The sequence below is a fragment of the Rhinolophus hipposideros genome, assembly GCF_964194185.1.
Source record: "Rhinolophus hipposideros genome assembly, chromosome: 5".
Classification (NCBI taxonomy): Eukaryota; Metazoa; Chordata; class Mammalia; order Chiroptera; family Rhinolophidae; genus Rhinolophus; species Rhinolophus hipposideros.
In genome coordinates, this window is record NC_138051.1 from 61,888,236 (window position 1) to 61,912,611 (window position 24,376).

At 41.8% G+C, this 24,376-nt stretch overlaps 1 protein-coding gene across 2 annotated transcripts in view; it reads right to left on the bottom strand.

Moving 5' to 3' along the window:
* NID2 (nidogen 2) overlaps positions 1–24,376 on the bottom strand; it is a 60,611-nt gene that overhangs the window by 23,780 nt on the left and 12,455 nt on the right. For both annotated transcript variants that reach the window (XM_081049421.1, XM_081049422.1), the window contains exons 4-8: positions 21,112–21,860; positions 9,466–9,615; positions 8,779–9,024; positions 7,352–7,552; positions 5,737–5,967 (exon numbers count right to left, since the gene is read on the bottom strand). In XM_081049421.1, the coding sequence (XP_080905547.1) occupies positions 5,737–5,967; positions 7,352–7,552; positions 8,779–9,024; positions 9,466–9,615; positions 21,112–21,860 (1,577 nt within the window). The remainder of the gene's footprint in view (positions 1–5,736; positions 5,968–7,351; positions 7,553–8,778; positions 9,025–9,465; positions 9,616–21,111; positions 21,861–24,376) is intronic.

Consider the following 24,376-nt stretch of genomic DNA (forward strand, 5'->3'; position numbering starts at 1 on the left):
TACAGTTAAGAACAAGGTCATGTCCTCACTGAAGGTGCAGTGTAAGTAAGACAAGACCTGGTTCTCTTCCATTATTATTTTTCCATTTTAGGAGAAGATTCTGTAGAAAATGCCTGGCGTACCCAGACAAAGGGGAAAGTGAGCTTCAAAATGTTTTAATTTATAAATACTAATGCTTAGCTTTCTTGTTCAGCACTTTCCAGCATCAAATTTTCACAGTGGCACATTCCAGCAAGGATTAGTGAGTAAATATGGATACAAAAGCTTACCACCCTGCTAGGCATAAAAAAAAAAAAAAATGCATTACAAAAATTTACTTGCAAACTTGGACAGGATACATTGGCCTATCTGAAATTGAGGGGAAAATAACCATAATTACATGATACTGATTTAAAATATACTTCACTGACAGGACCAGCCACGTCATTTGCAGAGTCTAGTGCAAAATGAAAATGTGAGGCCCCTTGTTCAAAAATTATTAAGGGCTTCAAGACGAGAACAGCAGAGCATTAAATGAAGTGTTAGAGTCCTCTAAGCATGGGGCCCTGTTCACCGAATTTGGTTTCCAAAAACATTATTTTAAAAGTTCTATTTCTAAAACCAATTGGTTATTCATTCTCTTTGGCTTGTTAGCTTTTCTCCTTTTTTTTCCCTCTTTTTTTTTTTTTTTGCTTTTCTCCTATTAAAGTAAGCAAAGAATAGCAGTATAGCAGTATCTCTCTTAAGACATTTTCTATTTCACCCTCATCCTTTTAAACAGCTTGACTCTCTGACAGAAGATCTGGAACTAATTTACTCATTTAATCAAGAGGGGAAGAGCAGTTTTCCTTAAAGGAACAGTCTGTTCAGCTTCAGTGAAGGGCCCTTTGCCCATAGTCTCTTCAACTCACCAGAAGAAGCCCTGACGTGGGAGCAAAGGCAGGAGGCATTCCTGGTTCCTGTTCTAGGACCCAACAAAAGACAGCCAACTCACACTGAAGCTTGGGAGGGTGGGAGGCTGGTGGTTGGGAAGTGGGCCGGGGCCAAAGCTCTGATCACTCAGTGGGAAGACAATAGCTCTCCTCCTGAACCCTGGGAAACCAGGAGCTCCCACATCAGGTGGGGCAGCTGCTCTGTTTCACAGGCATTCCAACCAGATAATCGCTCCCTCTGGAAAAAGTGAGAGATTCTTAAGATACTGCTATACACTGAGAGGAGAAAGAAAAAGAGTTTTCCTTTTCCTTTTTTATTGCTTTCTTTTTCTTGTGTCCCCCTGTTTTTCTTCTACTTAGGGAGAATGAATGGTACTGCTGTTTTCTATAGGGGTGGATGAAGCAGGGTGCAAACATAAAGGGTTAAAAAACACACAGTCCCTCCTTTAAAATTTGGTCTAAATTACGAGGCAGCCCTGAGGCCAGTGGAGTCCATGTGGAGGAGCAGTGCTGTGAATTGTTAAGAGTGGGCTCTGTAGCCGGTGCCGGGGCTAAATCCCAGCTCGCCACTCTCTAGCTATGACCAGGGAAATTGCTTGTCTGTATATCAATCTCTGTCAAATGGAGTAATAATCCCCCTATTGGGTGGAGGTTGTTGTGGGGATTAAGTGAGTTCATTCATGAAGGTACTTAGGATAGTGCTTGGCACCAAGTAAAACCATCCTTTGCTATTATTACGATTATTATTAGATTTGGGGTGGAAGGGAAGAGTCATAAAATTCTAAAGACAAATTAGCAATTTGGTACCTGCCAGTTTTTTGCTGGCTTTCTCTGATCCTTTGTTATTCTCCTTTGGTATGTCTCTAGGAAAAATATACCCAGAAATCTCTTTTCTCTAAATGATTCCAGAATCTGAAGGGGATTCTGTGGCCTGGGAGATTCTTCCGTTAATCGCTGTTTTTACAGATCAGATGCCTACACCCAGCAAAGGGCTAAACTGGATATTTAAAGGTGAAGGATGTTTTCCCCAGTTGTTTTTCTTTAAATCTCTCCTGGAGAAACAGGCAATAACAATCTTTTCCCTCCTTCTGATGTACATGTTTCTCTAAAATCAACTGACACTTCCATGCTATTAATTCACTACCTTATAATTCCATCTTTGGACACCCAATCAATGCCTGTGCCCCAACCAAGTTTCCTAAAACCAAACCAACCACTTGCACAAACCAGCGAACTCAGGATTCTCATTTCAAGTCACCTCTGCATCCTCATTTCAGGAGGAGAATCTACTTTTACCTTACTCTCCTGCTTTCATATTGCTGAAGCGACGCTTGCCTATTGGGCCTGAGAAGGCTTATGGAGCCCTCCTCTCCAGGTAAATCACAGACTCGCCTGTAAGTTACAGAATCTCCTCTCTGAGCCACCGATTAGGGCTCAACAGACTCAATATGGAGCTGAATGAGGGAGACATTCTTTCTCCTCGTGTGCCTCTTGTATTCTAGGGGAAAACACTACGTATTGGTTTTCAGAATGAAAATGTCTCCTCGATCTCACGACATTTCCTACCTGTAGAGTTCCCTGACTTCAGAGGCTCATCTTCTGCCTTGCCTACATTTTTTTAAATTAGTAGGCTATTTTTTAGAAGTTTTAAGTTTACAAAAAAAAAAAAAAATTGAGCGGAAAGTACAGTTTTCATTCCCCCCCACCCATTTGTACACAGCTCCTCTATTATTAACATCTTGTATTAACGTGCTAATTTGTTATAACTGATAAAGCAATATTGATATGTTATTATTAACTAAAGTCCATAGTTTACACTAGGGCTGACTCATGGTGTTGTATAGCTCTGCAGGTTTTGACAAACGTGTAATGACCTGTATCCACTATTACGGTATCATACAGAGTTGTTTCACTGCCCTAAAAGCCCCCTGTGCTTCACCTATTCACCCCTCAACTCTCTCCCCTTAAACACCTGGCAAATACTGACCTTTTTACTCTCTCTCTAGTTTTACCTTTTCAAGAAGGTCATATAGTTAGAATCACCCAGTATTGTGACCTTTTCAGACTGGCTTCTTTCACTTAGTAGTATGCACTTAAGGTTTCTCAGATCCTCTGATGTTTTGATAGGCCTAGTACACTTTTATCTGCATTTTTATCAAGTTTCACAGGTGAGGCTAATGCTGACTAACATATGAAAAACACGGCTTTAGAGTTTTGGTTTTCCCCCACAACTGTTTGTTGTTGTTTTTTAAATGGAGATATAATTCACATGCCATACAATTCACCCATCCAAAGTACACATTCCATGCAAATAGAAATGAAAAAACTAAGAAAAAAATTAAAATGCACAATAAATAGTTTTGAGTATATTCTCAGTGTGCAACCATCCCCACAATCAATTTTAGAATATTTTAAATCCCCCCCCCCACCAAAGAATCACTGTACTCTTTAGTTATCAACTCCCTACTCCCCTATTATTCCCCAGCCCTAGGCAATCACTAATCTCCTGTCTCTGTGGATTTGCCTAGTCTGGGTATTTCATATAGATGGGATCACACAATATGTTATTTTTTGTGACTCAGTATGTTTTCAAAGTTTATTCATATGTAATATGAATAAACTTTCATTCCTTTCTATGTTTAATAATATTCCATTTTATGGATATGTGATATTTAAAACATCCATTCATTAATTGATGATCATTTGGATTGTTTCCACCATTTGGCTATTATGAATATTCATTACAAGTTTTTGTGGGGACATGCGTTTTCATTTCTCTTGAGTGTATAGCTAGGAGTCGAACTGCTCAGTCAAATCATAACTATGTGTTTAACTTTTTGAGAAACAGCTACTCTTTTCCACAGTAGCTACATCATTTTACCCTTACACCAGCAATGTAGGAGGGTTTTAATTTCTCCACAACCTTACAAAAAATTATGTTTTTTTAAATTATATCCATCTACATCCATGTAAAGTAGTATCTCACTGTGGATTTAATTTTACATTTCCCTGATGACTAATGATGTTAAGTATCTTTTTATGTGCTCATTGGACATTTGCCTATCTTCTTCAGAGAAACATCTATCCAAAAATGTTGTCTTATCTTTTACTTAATTTGTCATTTTATTATTGAGCTGTAAGAGTTCTTATATATTCTAGATATAAGTCCCTCACTAAGTATATAATTTACAGATATTTTCTTTTTTGATAATGTCCTCTGAAGCACAAAAGTTTTAAATTTTGATGACACCCAATTTATCTGTTTTTTCTTTGGCTTGTGCTTTTAGTATCACTATCTAAGAAGCCATTGCCAAATTCAGGGTCACAAAACTTCACCCCTATATTTTTTCTAAAATGTTAGCTCTTACATTAAAATCTTTGACCCATTTTGAGTTAATTTTTGTATATGGTGTGATGTAGAGATCCAGCAGCATTCTTATGTGTGGATATCCAGTTATCCCAGAATCATTTTTTAAAAAGACTAGACTTTCTCCTCATAAAATTGTTTTGGCATCCTTGTCAAAAATCAATTGACAGTACACGTGTTTATTTCTGGATTCTCGCTTCTATTCCATTGATCTGTATGTCTATCCTTATGCCAAGAGCACATTGTCTTGATTATTCTTAAGTTTTGAAATCAAGAAGTATAAGTTCTCCAACTTTGTTCTTTTTCAAGATTGTTTTAGCTATCCTGGGTTCCTTAAATTTCCATGTGAAATTTAGGATCAACCTGTCAGTGTCTGCAAAAAGCCAGCTGACAAGATTGTGTTGAATCTACTGAGCAATTTAGAAAGCATTGCAATATCTTTACAATATCAAATTTTTTGGTTCATGAACATGGAATGTTTTCCTATTTATTTAGGTCTTCTTCAATTAAAAAAAAATCTTTTCTAGATTTCAATGTAAAAGCATTACATTTCTTTTTAAAAATTTGTTCCTAAATATTTCATTCTTTTAAAAATGAAATTGTTTTTTAATTTCCTTTTCAGTTTGCTCATTGCTACTATATAGAAATCCAATTATTTTTTGTATATTGATCTTGTATCCTGCAACCTTGCTAAATTTGTTTATTAGGTCTAACAGATTTTAATGAATTTCTTAGATTTCTACATATAATAACCTATCATATGAAACTAGAGATAATTTTACTTCTTTCTTTCCAATGCCTTTTATTTCACTTTCTTGCCTAATTGCCCTGGCTAGAACTTACAGTACAGTGTTGAATAGAAGAGCAGATATCCTTGTCTTGTTCCTGATCTTAGAGGGAAAGCATCCTGTTTTTCATTATGTTTGATGTTAATTGTGGGTTTTTCATTCATGCAGTGTTTGTTTGTTAGTCTGTTTGTTTGTTTTAGGCACTGGCTTTTTGTCCCACCTTGATTTGATGAAATCCTTCTCATCCTTTAAATTTTAGTTAAAATGTCACTTCTTTCGGGACATCTTCGTTGAACCTCCAAACTAGCGTTATATCTTCCTATGCTTATCACAATTATAACAAATACTGGTCAGCATCATTCGCCCTCCTAACCTGGCCCCACCTTGTTCCCAGTTGTATCTCCTATATAATAGATTTGCACATACAGTTTCTACAAACTAGCCTCACGTATTATGCTCTATTCCTGAGCTTGGCAAGGATACTGTTCTAAAAGTTCCATTTCTGCCTCTGTCTCCATCTGAAGGACAGGACCTGGCTTTATTCATCTGTACACCCAGCACATAACCCTTAGCGACCTCTGTGAATCATTCTGAGGCTACTCCAGAAGGAATGCAGAATGAAAGTTAGATACAATTTTTGCCCAAGAACAGCAACAAAAGGAAACTATACCTTCAACAGGGCCGATTTGATTAGTCACAGCAAATCTAAGCACTTTTTCCTCATCGTTGTACAGGGCAAAGACCCGGTCCACGTTGAGCTGCTGGGTGGTCGGGATGCTCGGGTATCTGGGGACATGCCTGCACGTCTGGTAAGTGATGTTCTGGTGGATGCGGTAGGACATTGTTTGGTTGATGGCACCAAACGTGAGAGAGTAGTCTCTGGAACTTGTGGAGGTCACAGCTGCAACAGACACATTATACAGGCAAACTGGTCAACTTAAAAAGTAGTAAATACAGAGATTTTCATGTGGAGTGGGTTTTCCTACACAGTTAGTTTTTCATCTAATTCCTGGAACATGTTCCTTTGGGAAGTTCCTGGGTTTACATGGGAAACCTGCAAGCCAAGTACCTGAGAGGAGGCAAAGCCAACATGTTAAGAGGGAGGAGGTCCAGTCACGGCTTGTTATCATATGCAAGGAATAAATGCTACTAGGGGCCAGCCATACCGAGGGCTCTGTAGGTGCTGCCTTGTTTATTCTTCTCAGTAGCCCATGAGGTGGGCCCTGCAATCTTGCGCACAGAGACTTCCAGAGGTTAAGTAGTCGAAGATGCATGGCTGGTGTGTGGTAGAGCTGGAACTGGCATGCAAGCTGGCCTGACTCTATACAGCAAGTTTTTAACCAGTCTATCCTCTACATGGCACAGAGGTGGTGGCTTCCAACACCGTGCACTTCAGTAAGTCTAAAGGGTCCCAGGCAAAGGAAGGGGTTGTTTCTCTCAAGCTGAGCCCCGAGTCAGGAGCACAGGCCGGTTTCTGGCCATCGGCTATTCTGTGCATGGTTCAGGTCTCCGCTGCCCACCCTCTTCCCTACATCTCGTGCCTGGCTTCCAGCTCTCATATCGTAGGAGAAGCAAGGGCCACGGAAAGGCACAACTCGAACTACTGTGCAGCAGGACAGCAGCTGTGACTGAGCCAGCATCCTACACTCGGGCGGTGTTTTACAGAGCACATCACTTTACACATGTCAACCACGGAAGATAGACAGAAAAGGTATTCTTATTCTCATTCAAAAGATGAGACAATAGGCTCTCAGATGAGTGATCTTTCCCCACTTATTTTAAATGGCAAATCCAGGATATGAATTTCTATCTTCTGACTCCAAATCTAGCATTGGTGTTACAACACTTTGCAGCATCTCTTTCTGTGATTTTAAAACAAGCTAACATGAGGTTATAGGACAAGTATAAATTCCAATAATCAAGATTTTGACATGGCCCAGAGAGCAGGGTGGTTGAAAACTCTATAGAATTACAGCATCCCGACCCACCCCGAAAGACAATGTTGTTATTGATTACATCACCACCACCATCATCATCATCATCATCATTATTATCTGGAAGCATTAGGTAGGAATACTGAGATTCTTGTTACAGCAGCTGGCACTCTGCTTACTTACACTACATACTTAGTAATAATAATAACAAAAATGATATTGAGCTCATTTTGTGTGCCACACACTAGTCTAAGGACAGTGCATGGAGTAACTAATTTAGTAATCCTCATAACTATCTTGGGGAATATGTCCTCTTCCCGTTTTACAGACGTGAAGACTGGTTACACATACCTGAATCCGAATAGTGGTAAAGCTCCTTGTAGGGAGCGATGTGGGCGGTGAAACTTGTTGGGATGTGAGGGACCTGGCCTTGGATGTTGGTCTTAACGTTCAGATAGTTCTCTGCATCGAGCTCCTCAGCGGTTTGAGTGATTCGAACCTTCTCCTCTCCTGGGTAGAAAGTAACTTCCATGTCATGGATAAATGTAGCACCTGGAGGGGGAAAAGTTCAGAACAGGGATGAAAAGCAGTCTTGCATGTTCCAGTAATAATTCCAGTGCATATGTCTCCCTCCTGATTTGTCCTGCTCTTGGAGATCGTCTGATATCCAAGACTAAGTTCTCCCAGCTGTTGACTGCATCAGTTGCTCGAACTTTCTATTAAAGAGTATGGTTTTATCCTGCCACATCTCACACCACTTCTCTTTGCAGGAGCTTGTCTTCTGTGAGAAATAAACTCCTGGGAACATTCTTAACCTTTCTCTTTCCAAGGTTGCTAGACTTAGCAAAAACAAACAAACAAAAACCCAGGACACCCAGTTACATTTCAATTTTAGATAAATAATGAAAATGTATTTTTAGTATAAGTAATGTCCCATACACTATTTGGGGCATGCTATTACTAAATTATTCAAATTATTCATGCTTCTCTGAAACTCAGGTGTAACTGGGTGGACTGTATTTTATTTATCTACTTTTGACTTGACGTTTTAATCAAATCTTGATTAAGAGCAAGATCCTACAAACAGGTATTGAGCTCTACAGCTGGCATTGAGGGAAGAACTTTTCTCTCGGTACTTTACGTGCAACAAAGATAAACCTACTACTGGTAGGAAACACATTTTTCAGGTAAGAGGTGAAAAGCCAAGAAGTAGCCTCTATGCTGTAGCTATGAAAGGGTGATCCTTACACCAGCATTGGCATCTCGGGGGAGCTCGCTAGGAAATTATGATCACAGTCCCCACCCCAGACCCCGTGAGTCACAACCTGCATTTTCACAAGCACCTCAAGTGATCTGGGTGCAGGTGAAAGGCTGAGAAGCACTGTCATAGGTCAGAGTCACGTGGAGGAAAAGCATCCCTTTCTCCAGGATGTAAAACATCTCCATTCATGCTTCCCTATTTGACAGATCTGTACATAACAACTCAATTAAACAAAGTCTGACAAACAAGCTTCAACAAATTGGGGTCAGAGGACACAAATGCTCCAAACAGAATCATCCCATTTCGTTTCAACTCGGAGAACATTTAGAAGAAATCAGTCTCTTTCAAAAGTAGTCCTGTGAGGCCAAACCATCCCCAACTACCTCCAGACACGAAACGACACACTTGCGGCTCCAGAACATTGAAGAAGCAAATCCTCTTTCACTGAATGCAAAACCTAAGGAGCAATGCCACCAAAGCAATGGTGACTATCAGCCCTCTCAGAGGCTCTACTCACCTGTGAGGCTGAAGCCGTTCTCCCAGCCTGGTTTCTCTAAAGCAAAGAGCCAGCCAAACAGGCCTCCGATGGGCGTGAGGGGGAGAAGGGCCTGGGCCGCAGGCTGTGGGATGTGGCTGATGGCTGTGTAGGCCCTGCCGTCATTGCTCACGATGTAAGCATGCAGGTCCACATCGGTGAAGTGCACGGGCGTGTGGCCCACATGGAGGTGGCCGCTCACTTTCCCATTGACTCGATGAGGTGCCCCTGAAAAACAGCAAATCCACTCAACCTTGACTATTGCCCAGATTGGATATGGGCCCACAGATAAAATAATCCCCCTGGCATCCCCCAAAATTCAATCTTTGGCCACTTTCACCATTCCTTAACCAACCAATTATCCATCTAAGTAGGAAATACACCTGCCTGGATCTCTTTTCTCCCATCCTCCCTCTCTCTCATCCACTTTGACTCAAATGAGCAGGCAAAAAGGAGGAAACAGGTCTGGTTAATCCTCAAATTGAGAAATCAGCCCAAACGTGTTCATTCCTCAAACACGTATTGAGCACCTGCAAGTTGCTCATGCTTTGATTCAAGCAACGGAGAGGCAAGGTCCACAATCAGAGCTCACAGGAGCAGCCGGAAACCAGCCAGCAGCAGAAATATGCACGGAGCAGCCCCCAGTCCCAATCGTGCCGGCACCCTCACCTGCTGGCAAACAGTGCTTCCCATTTCCGTAAAACCTGGACTGGCAGTGGCAGCAATAGCCAGTGGTGTAGTCAGTGCAGAAGGCGTGCTGGGAGCACTGTCCGTGGTTGCGTTCACAGGTCTCCTTGTTGGAAGCATTATACGTGAAGACTGGAAAATAAAACAAACTTGCATTAAAAGGACTGAGTGACTCTAGCATCATCATTGCTGCCAGATTCGTCATGGACAAGGCGTCTGTGCCATGAAATCTGTTTAGACTGTAATAAACAAATAGGTTTTTGATGTTTAAGAGACGGGAATAACATTCAACCCAGGGGAACTGACGTGCTTTGCCTTCTGGCTGCTCCCACTGGTCTCATTACCAAGGTGCTAAACCAGGACACGCTGTGCCACTCGGCTTCGAGTTCTATAACATGGGAGCCAACCAGTTAGCATGTGTTTGGCTGAACTGTACAAAACTGCCACTTTGTGGGTCAAAAATGGCCACAAATCAGCAATTTTATACGGTTCAACCTGAGAATGAGGACCCCGAGTGGCCGACAAGAGAAACAAATGTCATTTTAATTCCTAACCAATCATTCTCCTTTTGATGACCTTGAACTTAAAGAGAATAGCCTATAGCTTGTCTCACTACTCAGAAAAATGTGGGTTTTTTTTCTGAGAAGAAGGATCCTAAAGCACACACACACACACACACACACACACCCCTTAAGGAAAATGTGTGGGGAGGCCGTGGAGGCGGAGGGGAAAGGACCAGCAGATCCATCTCTTAAATGCTCTGTGCCTTTGCAGGATTTCTTGTAGCGTGTGTGGCACAAACAGGATTTCCAAGCGGTAGTAGAGAGCCGGGCCACAATCACATCTCCTCTAGAAAGCCACAGTGAACCAGGGTAAATGGAATGCTCTAGTAGCAGTTCCTTCCATCTGTCACTTATTCTGCCCATTAGAAAAAAAAATAAAGTGGGTCATTTGTATCACCAAGAAACAAAGGAATTGGAGCACATACCATTGTCCATAAAGGAAATGGCCAAAGGGGTGGGATATGGCTGGGGGTGGGCAGTGATGGACAAGAGAGGGCTTTCTCCCCACACTGGGGGTGATGCCAGTCCTACACGTGACCACCAGGAAGCAAAGGGGCCGTGCACACCTCTGCCTCTGTACACCGAGGAGCTGGAGTTGGGTGGAGCCTTCAGGAGCATGCTGACAAGCAGGGTAGCCAAGAAGTCCAGTGATAAACTCTGATGCTGCCATGAGGAGCCAGCGCCCCAGGAAGACAGATACCTTACTCTTGGGAATAACTTGGTGGCAGTTGTGTTTCAGGTCTAGGTCTCGAAAGCAGGAAACCAGAGCAGAAAGGAAGGTTTTGAAAGATCAATATTTACCCAGTATCTCAGTAGAGAACAGAAACAAAGAAACCAACAGATGTAGCGCCATATATGTAATAATATAGCCCCATAAAGACTTGTATCAGCAAGGAAAAACAGAACAAAGTTAACATTGAAATAGTGCTTAATATAGGCCAGATACTAGTCTATGAACTTGAACTCTTTTCGTTTCCCTAAGAGCAAGAGACTGTTTTTATCCCTGCTTTGCAGATAAACAAGCCGAGGCACAGATTTAAGTGACTTTCCTGAAGTCATACAGGCAGTAGGTGGCAGAGATGGGATTTGAACCCAGAAGTGTGGCTCCAGATTTTTCATAGCTGCGCTCTAGTATCCCACCAGTGGAACCCAAGTATTAATACATACATCATGAAAGCTAGGTTAAGGGTCTGATCAGGTATCTGGGGTTAATCAGCAGAAGCTTCAGCAAGAAAGGTTTGAGTCATATTTTATAAATCAGGCTTACTGGTAAAGATAGCAGAGATTATCCAGATTTCCATCACGCTGGAAAAAAAGCACAGGTAAAAAGAAGTGAGAGCAGCCGCAACAGCATTAACTTTGGGACACTTTGACAGCTGCTTACAGGTTCTTGAGAAAGCAGCAAACAGATATGTTGGCAGGACAGATAATCTTGACTCAAGTGGAATATCTGACTAGGAACATAGTGAGAATGAAGTTGGTGACTCAACAAGGCCTTGATGACACAGCTGAGAAATTCCAGTTTGATAAAAATAGAAAATGAGGCCTAACCTTCAACATTAAAACAAACAAACAAAAAGAAAACCAGAAAAGTGTCAAAACTGAAGGCAGAAAAAAATACCAGAATGGATGATAAAACAAATTACGTGTTTGCTGTGCAGAGAGGTATATATCACTGTCTATCTACCATTGGTTTAAGAAAGGGGAAAACCCCAGGTTAAGTAAAAAAAAATTAATGTTAACTCGCACATGTCCAACTCTCAGGTTTCTGCAGCTCCAAGTTCCAACTAAGTGTAAAGAAGCAGCACCTGGAGGGACTTGCACGCTTGTGAGTGTGCCCATGGCCTGGCCGCCCTCAGGACTCTCCGTCCAGAACACAAGGGAACAGGGCGGCAGCGGGCCCCACACTCTAGGGCTTGACTGCAGCCCTGGCTCAGGAGGCTCCGCAAAACCACAGAAATGCCCTGTGTCGGTCCCGGCTTCCTCACCTCTAAAATCAGGCCAGCTCCCGCTTCTCAGACCTCATCGCTAGAAATCACAGTATTTGACATATTTCTGAGCACCAAGGTAAAAAAAGCAATCTGATGCAGGTCTAAGGGGTAGTCATTTTCGGGAAATTCAGGTAAAACTAAAACCAAGCTCTAATACTGTTCTGCCCCAAATTGAGGAAACGAAGGGTTTGCATTATATTCCCTCTATTTGTTATTTTGTGAAGACTTGTTCTCCAGCTCAATTCCTAGTCTAAGAGTGGATTATGAAACAGGGAAAGATGGGGTGGAGGAGGACTACAGATGTGGAGAATTAGGTTAATTGAAATAAAAAACTAGGTCTAGGCATGCCTTTTATGTGGGTAGAAAGATTCACAGCAATGCAGCCAGCAACTTACAAATGCAGCGGTGCAAGTCTAAGCTGATTGGTATGCAGACTGCATTTTTCTAACAAAAAATAACAATTAGGCTCCCATGAAAGGCCTATTATGAGACTGAAACTATATAATTATGATGGTTTAAATTAGTTATTGGCAAGCTGGCCTGGGGACCTTTTTAAAAGATAAGTGTGTGTGTGTGTGTGTGTGTGTGTGTGTGTGAGTGTGAGTGTGTGTGTGTGTGTGTGATATTGCATTCTCAGGATGGGACTTACTGAGCCAAGAGCACAAGCTCAGCCTTTCAGCCCTGGGAACAGCCAGCCACACTAGGGCAAGAAGATGGGTCCACTCTCAATCAGAGGAAACTCAAGGCTCCCTTTAGGACTCCTCTTCCATGTCTGCCTTCACTCACAGATTAACACTTAGTGTTGGATTGTTAGGTGAAAAGTAAATGCCTGTTGCAATTTTCTTTCATTCATTCAGTAACTCAACAAATATTCATTGAGCATTCACTATGGGCCTGGCACTGGTCTAGGAAATTAGGTCTATAGCAGGGAACAGAGACAAAAATTCCTGTTCTAAAGCTCATTCTTCTAGGTAGCAGTTAATGGACAGGTAAATTATTTAATATGGAGTATGGTGTCAAGGGCTCTGCAGAGACTTAAATCCAGGAAGGACAAGAGGGCTGGAGAGGATAGGTGACTTCTCGCCTTTAAATTTCAGTCAGAGAAGGCCTAGGGAGAAGGTGACTTTTGGACAGAAGCCTGGAGGAGGGGAAGACAGTGGAGGCAGGGACACCTCGTCTGTCAGGCAGGTGGGGCCTGTGGGAGAACAAGGAGAGAAGGCAGAGAGGTTACCCTGACCAGTTTTTCTAGGGCCTCTAGGTCATGGGGAGGATATGGGCTTTAGCTTCTGGAGGGTTTTGAACAGAAGAATGACACGATCAGACTTCTGATACCTCAGGAATGAGCCAGTGCTCTGGTAATAGGAAGTGCTGGTGGGGAGGAAAAGGGACCACACCTGGAGTATTTTGAAGGTAGAGTCGACAGGATTTGCTGATGGATTGGATGGAGGGAGAGAGCTGGGAGAGAGGGGATGGTGGGGAGAGAAAGACAGAGAGAGAGGGAGAGAAGGAGAGGGAAGAGGAGAGGCAGTGTTAGAAGCGAGGGGAGAGAGGAGAAGGAAAGAGAGAAGGAAAAAAGAGAAAGAGAGGAGTGCAGTGATGGTCACGTCTCGGTATGGGAAACTGGAAGAATGAAGTTTCCACTTACTGCAACAGGGAGACTGTGGACAAGCAGGTTTGGGGGAAGATCAGCTCTAGCAACAGCTTCCAGGAGGCAGGTAAGTTCGACCTCAGCTCTGATAGGAATTTATCCCTTCAGCAAGTGCTAGTTAACCATTCAGAGGGAGCCTGCACTTCTCCCCAGAGACTCAGGGAACCATTATATCAGAATTACCTGGGATACTTGTCAAAAATGCAAATTACCAGAGGACACCTAAGACCTACCAGACTCTATGGGTGGATCTCAGGAATATGCGCCTCAGCCACTCCCCAGGTGATTCTCAAGCCCACTGAAGTGGGATGTTCAGAATATCCACCAACTTTCCATTTCTGAACTAGAGAATGCCCATTCGTGTAGTTAATGGATTTCATCTGACCAGTTAGCAGCTCCTGGGGCAGGCGGGATTCCAGGCAATGCGCTCTCATTTATTCCTGGCCAGCTGAGAAGGGGATTCATTGCTTAGGCCCACTCAGGCCCAGATCCATAGGCAAGCAACGTGAAGGTCCTTTAGTGGAGGTAATGGAGGTAACCCAGAAGCCAGGTGCCTTTCTGACAAGGGAGGAGAGAGAGCTGGACCTAGAAATGTGATCCCGTGGGCAGCTATTGATCCAGGGCAAGAAAAGCTGGACTTCTGGCCAATGTGACTTCTCAAATTCCTTTGGAATTACAGGTAGATTCAAAGATGCTGAACTACTTGAAGGTGTGGAATCAGTGGCTGGATCCCAGCTGGATGAGATATGCACTGAGCATCTCCAAAAACAAAATGGTGTTTTTTTTCCAGTAGTCATTTATATGCCTCTTTATATCATAGTTTTTAATGTATTTTCACATACTTTTTCCAATTTTGGTAAGGAGATATTATCTCCATTTTACAGATAAGAAAAGTGAAGTCCATAGAGATTATATGATCTTCTGGTTCTAAATCCCAGGTTCTTTCTGTTACACCAGCAGTATTTACATGGGGTAGGCTTCAGAATCACCAAGGAACCTGGTTTAAAATGCAGATTATGTTTCGGAAGGTGGAAATGGTGCATGAAAATCAGCATTTAAACAATGGCCCCACGTGGATTAGATGCAAATGAACTACTGCCTATACTTTGATAAACAGTTTTTATTCCGTGGCTTCCTTTCTCCTGAATTTACCCAAGGGGCAGGCTGTCTTACAGATCCTCAGGGGACCCACTCTGCCAGGGAGCTCCTGTCATGGAGAGCCAAAATGACAGGAACAAGTGTGCTAGCATCTCAGGACACAGGGGGAGGGCAAAGAGCCGCCAGGTTTGAATGAGCTCAGTGTGCAACAGCTTTGTGCACAGAGGTTAGACAGCTGCTCAAGGAATCTTAACATGAGGATTTTGAAATCTCATTTTTCTTTTTTCATTTAATGCTTTTTTACTCTTCTCAGATCCTTAATAGAAAGAAAAATGGGGTGGGGATACATAAGAGGAAAAAAAGCAAAGGCACTGCCAAAGTACTTGACACTTGTCCTAACTGGGAGTTTTTCACAAAAATGGAAAACTTCTCTGAATTTGCTCTGATCCATCCTTCAACCTTCATTTTTCCAGAACACTTAAGCACTTCTTAAATGAAGACTTATATGTCTTCAGCCCCAGGTCGGCCCTTCCTTCGCTCAGAGCTCTGGTCCAGCCACGTGGGAGGCAGGCAGGCTCCCTGGCACAGACTGAGTTCATTTGAGAACGTAAGGGGGATGGAGGGTTTCCTGCATGGGGCTGCCCCGACAGCTGGAGTGACTGGAGTAACAACTTCTGCTACCTCAAATAAAAGGACCCACATTTCCACTGCAGGACAGATTTTTCTGTTTCCCTATCTCCCAGAATGATAGACTAGTAAGAAAAACCACATCCAACTTTATAATGAAAAACAGGTGGTGTGCTTTTTGCTCCAGTTTTCATGTTTGTTTACTTTTGTGTATATATGTGGTGCACAGTGGTGCTGGTTAAGCAAAGTTATTACTATGCTGATTGGGAGCAGGGGTTTATGAGGTCTGACAATTAAGTTTGCGAACTTGCCACCTTGCACTTACATTGGCAGCACTGTACAAACAGCTCGCTAAGGTTTCATAACCTTGGTATATCAGTGTCTCACAGTTGTGTTCGTGTTGACATGTGGTGCCTTGCTGACTGGTGTTCATTATTGTTGTTTTGCGTGTTTTCGTGTATTGTCACGAGAATGTCTGAGCTTGAATTAGAGCAATGAACAAACATTAAATTTCTTGTTAAACTTGGCAAGAGTGGAAGGGAAATCAGGGACATGTTAGTCTAAGTTTATGGGGATAATGCTATAAAGAAAACACCAGTGTACAAATGGATTAAATGTTTTTCTGAGGGGAGAGAACACGTCACTGATGAAGAGAGGTCAAGGTGGCCAGTAACGAGCAGAACTGACGAACACATTGCAAAAATTCGTCGAATTATGCATCAAATTCGCTAGCCAACTGTGAGAAGCATCGCAGACTAAAGAAACATCGATAGAGAAACAGTTGGGAAAATCTTAACTGAAAATCTTGTGATGAGAAAGGTGTGTACAAAAATGGTCCCGAAAGAGCTCACTGATGAACAAAAGCAAAGGAGAGTTGAAGTTGCCAAGACCTTTTGGAGAAGCAAGATGATGTTTTGGGCCATGTTATTGCTGGTGATGAAAATGGGTGTACCAATAGGACCCTAAAACAAAGCATCAAAGTGCACAATGGAAGTCAGCCAATTCTCCATGACCAAAAATGTTCCATCAGTCCAAATCAGGAGTCAAAACGATGTTGCTAACCTTTTTTGATACCAGAATTATTCATTATGAATTTGTACCAATTGTACAAACAGTTAACCAAGTTTACTATTTGGAAGTGCTGAAAAGCCTGCGTGAAAACATTAGAAGAAAACGACCTGCACTTTTCGCCAACAATTCATGGCTCTTGCATCACGGACAATGAACCAGCTCACATGGCACTGTCTGTGAGGAAGTTCTTAGCCAGTAAACAAATAACTATATAGGAACACCCTCCCTACTCACCTGATCTGGCCCCCAATAACTTCTTTCTTTACCCGAAAATAAAGGAAATATTGAAAGGAAGACATTTTGATGACATTCAGGACATCAAGTGTAATATGATGACAGCTCTGATGGCCATTCCAGAAAAAGAGTTCCAAAATTGCTTTGAAGAGTGGTCTAGGCGCTGGTGTTGGTGCATAGCTTCCCAATGGGAGTACTTTGAAGGTGACCGTAGTGATATTCAGCAATGAGGTATGCAGCACTTCTTCTAGCATGAGTTCGTGAACTTAATTGTTAGACCATGTACATCCACTGTCATGATACCAACAGGCTCTCCCATGGAAGTCTTCACAGGTATGGGGGACCTCCTGTTCACAGACCCTGGAGTTGCACCCAGAGAGGGGCTTTCCTGCCTGGAAGGCTGGATTGGGCAGCAGAGCTCCAATTCATTCCAGGAGAGAAACTGCATGAGCAACACATTCCTGTAGCCTTTCTCAAGGCCAAAATTAGAGTTGGACTAGAAGCCACAGGGAAATCCTGTTCACGAGTGGGCTCTCCCAGCATGACTGCCATCTAAAGGAAGCAAGAGGGTCCCCGTAATGGAGCATAAATGCCCTGAGGTTTCTGTAAGCCAGGTGTCCCTTCCCCTTTCTAATTCATCATGCAGACTGAGGTTAGATTGAGCTCCTCACAGTAATATAGGGAAAGGGCATGAGGACTAGTTTTACAGAAGAAGGAACTAGGAGGCTGGATTCCAAGCCTGCCACCTACATGCTACCAGACACAGAACTCAGGCAGACGTTAATCAATCACATAGAACAGACCATCTGAAGCCTACTGAGCAAAGAGATTTCATTGTAATCGCCAGTCCCATGATTAAACCTATTATTACAAAATAGGCACAGGCTGTACCTTACAAAAGTTAAAGGTAAACCTGCCACTAGTCTTCTTGTACCTTGCAGAAGTTCCCCATACAAGATATTATCCATGGAAACAAGAAACACATATAAACCCTACCCCGAGGAGGAGTAGGGAGGAAGAGATCCCTCTTCCACTAACAATTATAGATTGCCATTCTGTCTGTGGAGTGGCCTTTCTTTTCCTACTTACTATCTGCTAAATAAACTTTTACTTTAAACTCTATATTGGCTCATGTTTGAATTCTTTCCTACGTGAGGCCAAGAACCGCTTGGCCCAGAGCTTGAGTTCCCACTCCGGCTGATCCACCCCACCAGCATCAACAGCACCACCTCAGCAAGTTTAAGAATATCCAACACCGTGTAGGTCACCCTCGTTTCTGCTCCCCATATACAGACATTCCCTATCCTGGTGAGCTGTAACCCTCAACAGCAGCTCCTCTCTCACGTTCACCCCCCTCAACTCACTCACACACACTCTCTTTTTCTCCATTTCCACCTCTGTCCTTCGTCCAGAATAGTTCCCCACTTTTGCCCTCTCTAAATTCAGACTCTGATCTCAAGGCCTGGCTCAAGCCCCTTCCCCCTCACGACAACTTCCCTGACCTGATACACGTGGATTTGCCCTTTCCTGTGTTACCTGACAGCTTATTCCTTGCCGTCTTCATCTACCTCTTACTTAGACAAGTCACACAATCTTTCCAGGCCTCAGTTTCTTCCTCTGTAAAGTGGGAAGGGTAATAGTATCTACCTCACAGGGCAATTCTGAGGACTGTGATAGCACGATTTACAGCCAAGTTCCTTCTTAGAGTCCCCGTGGGCTCTCAATAAATGCCAATGAGAACTCCCACTGGTGCCTTGGTCAGATATGGCACATGGAGGGTACTCAGGTACCTTTCTGATTAGACAACAAGCTACTGGAGCTCCCTGGAGAAACAAGACACCTCAGACAGGAGACGATTGCACGCCCATTTTATTGCTGGTTCTGTGGTCTATGAAAACAAAACAAAGCAAATCATATACTTGAGGCCAGAACTAGAGTGTGATTGGGACATTCCTGCCGGGTATAGACATCTTCTGAAAAGAATCTAGATTTCTCAACAAAAGAGTCCTTAAGGGAAAACATTAAAATAAAAAGAGAAGGGAGCGATATCTGGGGAGACTTTAAATCTTAACTTAATTTCTTGTTTTAGCAAGATGACTACTACAAAGCTTAAAGGAGATTAGAGCTGAGAGAAATGATGGGCAAACCGAATACATCGTCTTGACCCAAACCACAAAGCAGAGCTGGAAATCAAGCTCAAGTCTAACTAACACCCAAATCTATGTTCCTTCACTCCATCAGTGGGAAAGGCCAGGCAGGGTGAGCCATGGCTGGGCAGTTAACAGGCAATGCTTCGTGTCTCTGCCACCCCTACCCACCAGCTTTCCCAGGGAACGTCCACTTTTGCCTGATAAACCTCTAAGACCTCAATGTTTCACTTGAAGAAAAAAAAAAGTTCACTGACCAAAACCAAAATACCTAACAACTGCAGGATCCTATACTTCAGTCTTCCTAAAGCCTGAGGTGAAAATAGAGGCTCACCTATGTTCCCTCTCTGCTTTCAAGTTTTAAAGGTTTCCCGTTCTGCTCTCTAACGTGGTGGTTGCTGATCTTTTGCTCCAAGGTTCAAAAACTTCAAGTTGGATTTTTTTCCCTAAATGTCTCAGTGTGTTAACCAGTTTTTTCATAAGCATGTTACCATTTCCAAGATGTCAGTAGTAGACATCCCCAACAGCTGATAAATATCACTGTTCATGCCCCAGAAGGGTTATAGCTGCTGCCTCCGTTCTCTGTGGCCAGTTCCCTAACCTCCCCTGTTATTCCAGTGATCCCAACCTCTCACAGCTCAAAGCAGCGGGTGCAGCCCCTTCCTCTTCACTCTTCCATAAATCACTCCATGGGTCTGCTTTTTAATAGTCTAACCTCTTCCCAGGGCAGGAAATCAAAAATGAAAACACCATTTAGGAATACATCTTTACCTCAAAATTCCTCTGCAAAAAAATCTTTGATACTTGACTTTAAAGTTTCTTTAGATATATAGAACGTATGCTGAAAAGTCAGGAGGTTGTCAGAAGGGTCTGAAGGTTCTGAAGCCTTTCAATAAAATTCACATCTTCAACTTGACAGAAACGTGGCCCTTAGGTACAAATTAAGGCACAGCTATTTAACAAGCCCATTCCTTATTCTTTACCCATCCCCCACACCATTCCCACTGCTATAAATTTTCTGTAATTAGTAATAGCAGTCACTGTTTACTAAGCACAAACTAGTTCAGACACTAATCTAAAAACATTAGTATCTCATTTAATCCTCTCAACAAATTTAGGAGAAATCAGAGGGTTGGGGGTTATATAAGTTGCCTCATGTCACCCAGCAAGGAGCATGGCAGCCAGGATTCAAACCTAAGTCTGACACCCACGCTCTCACTGTAATCATTACACATCACTTTAGTCACAAAATAGTTCCTTCCCTCCTGAAATGAGCCCTTCTTCAAGCAATTTCGATACCACAACCGAAGAACCCAGAAGACCCTCTTTGCTAGGTCAACATGTTTTTACTGCATAAAGGATGGGAAACAGAAAAGATGGGGAAAAAGAAAAAAAAAGGAGGTCTTGAAGAATGACTTCACCTCTGACCTCTTTCCTCCTATTAGAGGTTAGATGAGCAGTCCCCGGCATAAATGAAATGAATCTGTAGTCAGTTTTCCATTCATGTGTTGACATCCCTGACTGGGAAGAAAGAGCTGACATGACAAGACTCAACTAGGAAGAGAAGGTGACATGGGCTCCGTGTCTGTATTAATTAACCACTGCTCTTCTCAGCGTTTCTCTCCTGGCCCCTCACCCTAGTCAGTGAGTCATGAAATGAGGACAAGGCTCCTGGGAGGTGAATACCACAGCTGCACAGCCATGAACCAGAAATGAAAAGACACAGGTGGTTAGCAATTTCTTTTCCCCATGGGTCTCCTCTCCCACACACCACCAAGTAGCTCTAACCAAGGGAAGCACAAGGGTTGTCCCGTAACAGAGTAAGAAACTGGAATGTTCATCTGAGCCAGCATGACTAGCCACTTAAAACTAAAGCCTTCCGCCCTTCATCACTGTAATGTGTATGAAGCCTCAGAATGTTTTACCTTTGCTGAACTTTCAAACTGAAATACTTCATTACACTGGAGAGTGGAGCTGGCGTGAGTAACCCAGTTCTTCCCCACTTGCTTCATGAGGCCCATGTTTTAAAAAAACATTATTAATGGTCAAGAGATTCCAAACAGAATTTGCCTGCCAAGATGTATTTGGCAAAAGAAAGATACTCTATCTCCTGAAACATGGATTTAAAAATCAGTTCCAATCTTTTTGCTAAACTTTGCACGTACTCGCATGAGAGAAAAATCATGACTTTATATAAAACCAGCATTTTTTACACGGAATCTTAGAGCCCAGTTTTCTAACAAACTTACCCTCAGTGTTGGATCTGATGTCATCTTCTACCCCTATCACGTGTCTCCCGTGATCCCATGGTGGAGTGTGACCTGGCACAGGGTAATGGGGTAGAACCACCCCACTTTCAGGGTGGGTTGGAGGGCCATCCCTTTCTGAAGGCAGTGCCCCTCCATCTGGATAAGGCTGCATGTTTCTGTTTTCAAGGTAGGGAGGTGGGGTTTCCCGGGAAGAATAAAGTGAATCTCCTTCTGTTTCTGATGCAGCCAGGTCTCTGGTCCCTGGCTGTTCAGAAGATTCCACTTGGCCTCTTATGTGAGGGACATCTATCTCCTCCACAGGCCTCCTCTCTTTGATTTGAGGGTCCATGGTGGCAGATTCTGTTTCAGGGTAGAATGGCCAATAGCTAGGTGTTGAATGTGGCAAAGGGGAGGCCAGGTGGTTATGTGAAGGAGTGACACCAACTCCGAAAGGCCTTGAATCAGCTTTTGAGGGGAAGGAAACATCGATATTGCTGTGGCCATTCGACACCAACTCTGTTTCACTCGGGGGGTATTCAACTTCCTCCTCATTCTCATCGTAATAATCCAAATCGTCCTCAGTGTAGTCGCTTTCCAGGGCTGCAGCATGGCTGAAGGAATGTTCCAGCGGAGCTGAAGAGCGGTCTTTGGAAAGGTCTCTTCCAACTGTTGCTGGCCTGACATTGTCCAATGGGGAGGTGCTGCCAATATGAAAAGCCCACACTCCAGGAATCCCCAGGTTGCTGTGTCTAAATAAAAAGGAACATTCCATTATAACAAAAATGTCCATTCACCACCTTCCTACAAAGGTAAGCAATTTATTTTAAAACTGAAAAACTATTAAGATCAGATTTACTGGTACAGAAAACCATATAAAATGAGACTTCCATGGTAACTAAAAGGATAATACTGGAATTTTGATGTAAACTACCTCTTATTTAACATTCAATTCCAAAGGTTGTGTTTCACTGAATGCTAGATCAAGTTATAATCAAGTTATATGCTCTACAATCCACATATTTTATCTAAAATTTAGCTGTTTGAAAATAAATAGGGAATGCAGGAATATTTTATCGTTCCTTTACTCTTAACATAATCAAAAAGACATATGCTTAAAAATGTTTGCCAAACATTTAAATAATAATTACTACATGCTTTTGAGAGTTAGTTATGTGCCAAGTGCAAAGTTGGGGCAGTGACCAGGCCCAATTTGACAGAGGAGAAACTAGGTTTTGAGGGGCTAACTAATCTTAAAGTCACATAACTAATGCTTGACAGAGCTTGGACTAAAACTCACCACCAACATCAAAGCCTACACTGTATACTTGGGATTCACATTATTAAAAAATAATAATTATTTTATATGTTATATTATTTTATGTCAGAAAACCAATCACTGTAATCAATCAGCATCTGAATTATAGTAACTCAACAGAATGTTAAAGACATTTCATTTAGTCACATGCCTTAATCAATTAACGAATTCACAGTGAATGAATGTTGAGTCAATATAAAAAAAATTAAAGAAATATAAATGTGCCAGTCTGAAAAGTGTTGAGCAAATGCAGCACAAAGTTAAGGAGAAAATAAGAAAGTAGTTTAATCAAAACAATGCAGATCATAGGGGAGAGATGTTCAGAAACGTGGAGACCAAGAGTCCACTCGGTTTTCCACTGGAAAAGAACATGGACTCTATTCAGTCTTCCAAACATCCCAACAATCCATTATTCTAGAGCCACTGATACATTCTGAAGAGAACAACTACATATAAGATTTCTGAAAATAAGGAAAAACTTGAATAAACAAGGGTCTGGCTAGCTTGAATATACTAGTTTGTGTATTTCTCTGGTGTATGTACAAAATACCAGGCTCAGGTCTCTGATGCTAGGGGATTTCCTCAGATGTCAGTCAATGAGGAATAAAAGTCAATGACAAGTTAGAAATAAGTAAGAAATTCATTGAATCATATAAGGACAAGAGACTGTCACTCAGTAGGGTAGATGCTCATCATATTCATATGGATTTCTATAGCAATAATATATTTCAATACAATTCCAAGGATGTTCCCCCTTCTCTCTCAATCTCTCCGTGTGTATGTGTGTGTGTGTGTGTGTGTGTGTTGTGGTTGTTATTGCTGCTGCTGTAATCAACTTAGGGAAACAGGAATCTAGAAAGCAAAACTGTGATCCTCTGTGTAATATGCTCTATGTGCTTGGTTAAGTTCAGAAAATTAATGTTGATGTTTCTTGACAAGCAAATAAGGAACACTAAAGCAGATAAGAGAAGAATCCTGAAGATTTGAAGATACTGAGTTTATTATCACATCAGAGGTGTTTGCAGCTGTGAAATTTCTTCTTGATGTTAAAAACAGAAAACTATAAAAGCTTCAAAGACTAGAAAATACAAATTATGACAGATAAAAGCAAAGTAAAATAACCTTCTAATTAAATGTAAATCACTATCTGGCTTTTGTCATTGTATATGATGGGAAATAACAATTTGAGTTTATCCTAAAATCCAAGGTCACTTGGAAAGCTTAGTGATAGAAAGAACTTAATTTATTTTCTAGAAAGAAAAACAAGACTACAAAGGGATGACAGTGCCCTTCCTTCCTGAGATGTCAGGAAGATTAAGTTAGAAAATTACATCAAATGCTTAGCATAGGGCACTGCACACAGTAAGTAGTAACTACGATCTTACAGGATATATAAAAGTAAGTCTCAAAAACACAAATGTGTACATTCATACTTAAATTTGCATAAGAGTTATGACAAGCACACTATGAATTATATAATTTATGACCTTTGAGCTTATAATGATGAGACAAGTTTGAGAGAGACAAAGATTCCACTGACAACAATTAACTTTATTCTTTAGAGATATACTGAAGTATTTAGGGTGAACGGCATGATGTTGATGTGTGCAACATACTTTAAAATACTTAAGCAAAAAAAGAAAAAAAAAGAAAAAATGATGAATATGGCAAAATGTCAACAACTTAGACATCTAGATGCATTTGGGTATTCATCTAGCTATTCCCTCCACTTTTCTCTATATTTTTGAAAACTTAAATAATAAAAAAATAAAATAGAAGATCGAATTGAAGAACATTTCTGTAATTTGGAGGTAGAGAAGGCCTTTTGAAGAATAATACCAAGACCTAAAATCATAAAGGAAAAGATTAATAACTATGACAACCCTCAACTTAACAACTTCTAGATCATTAATAACTTCAAAGATGAACAACTAGATAAAAATATTCACA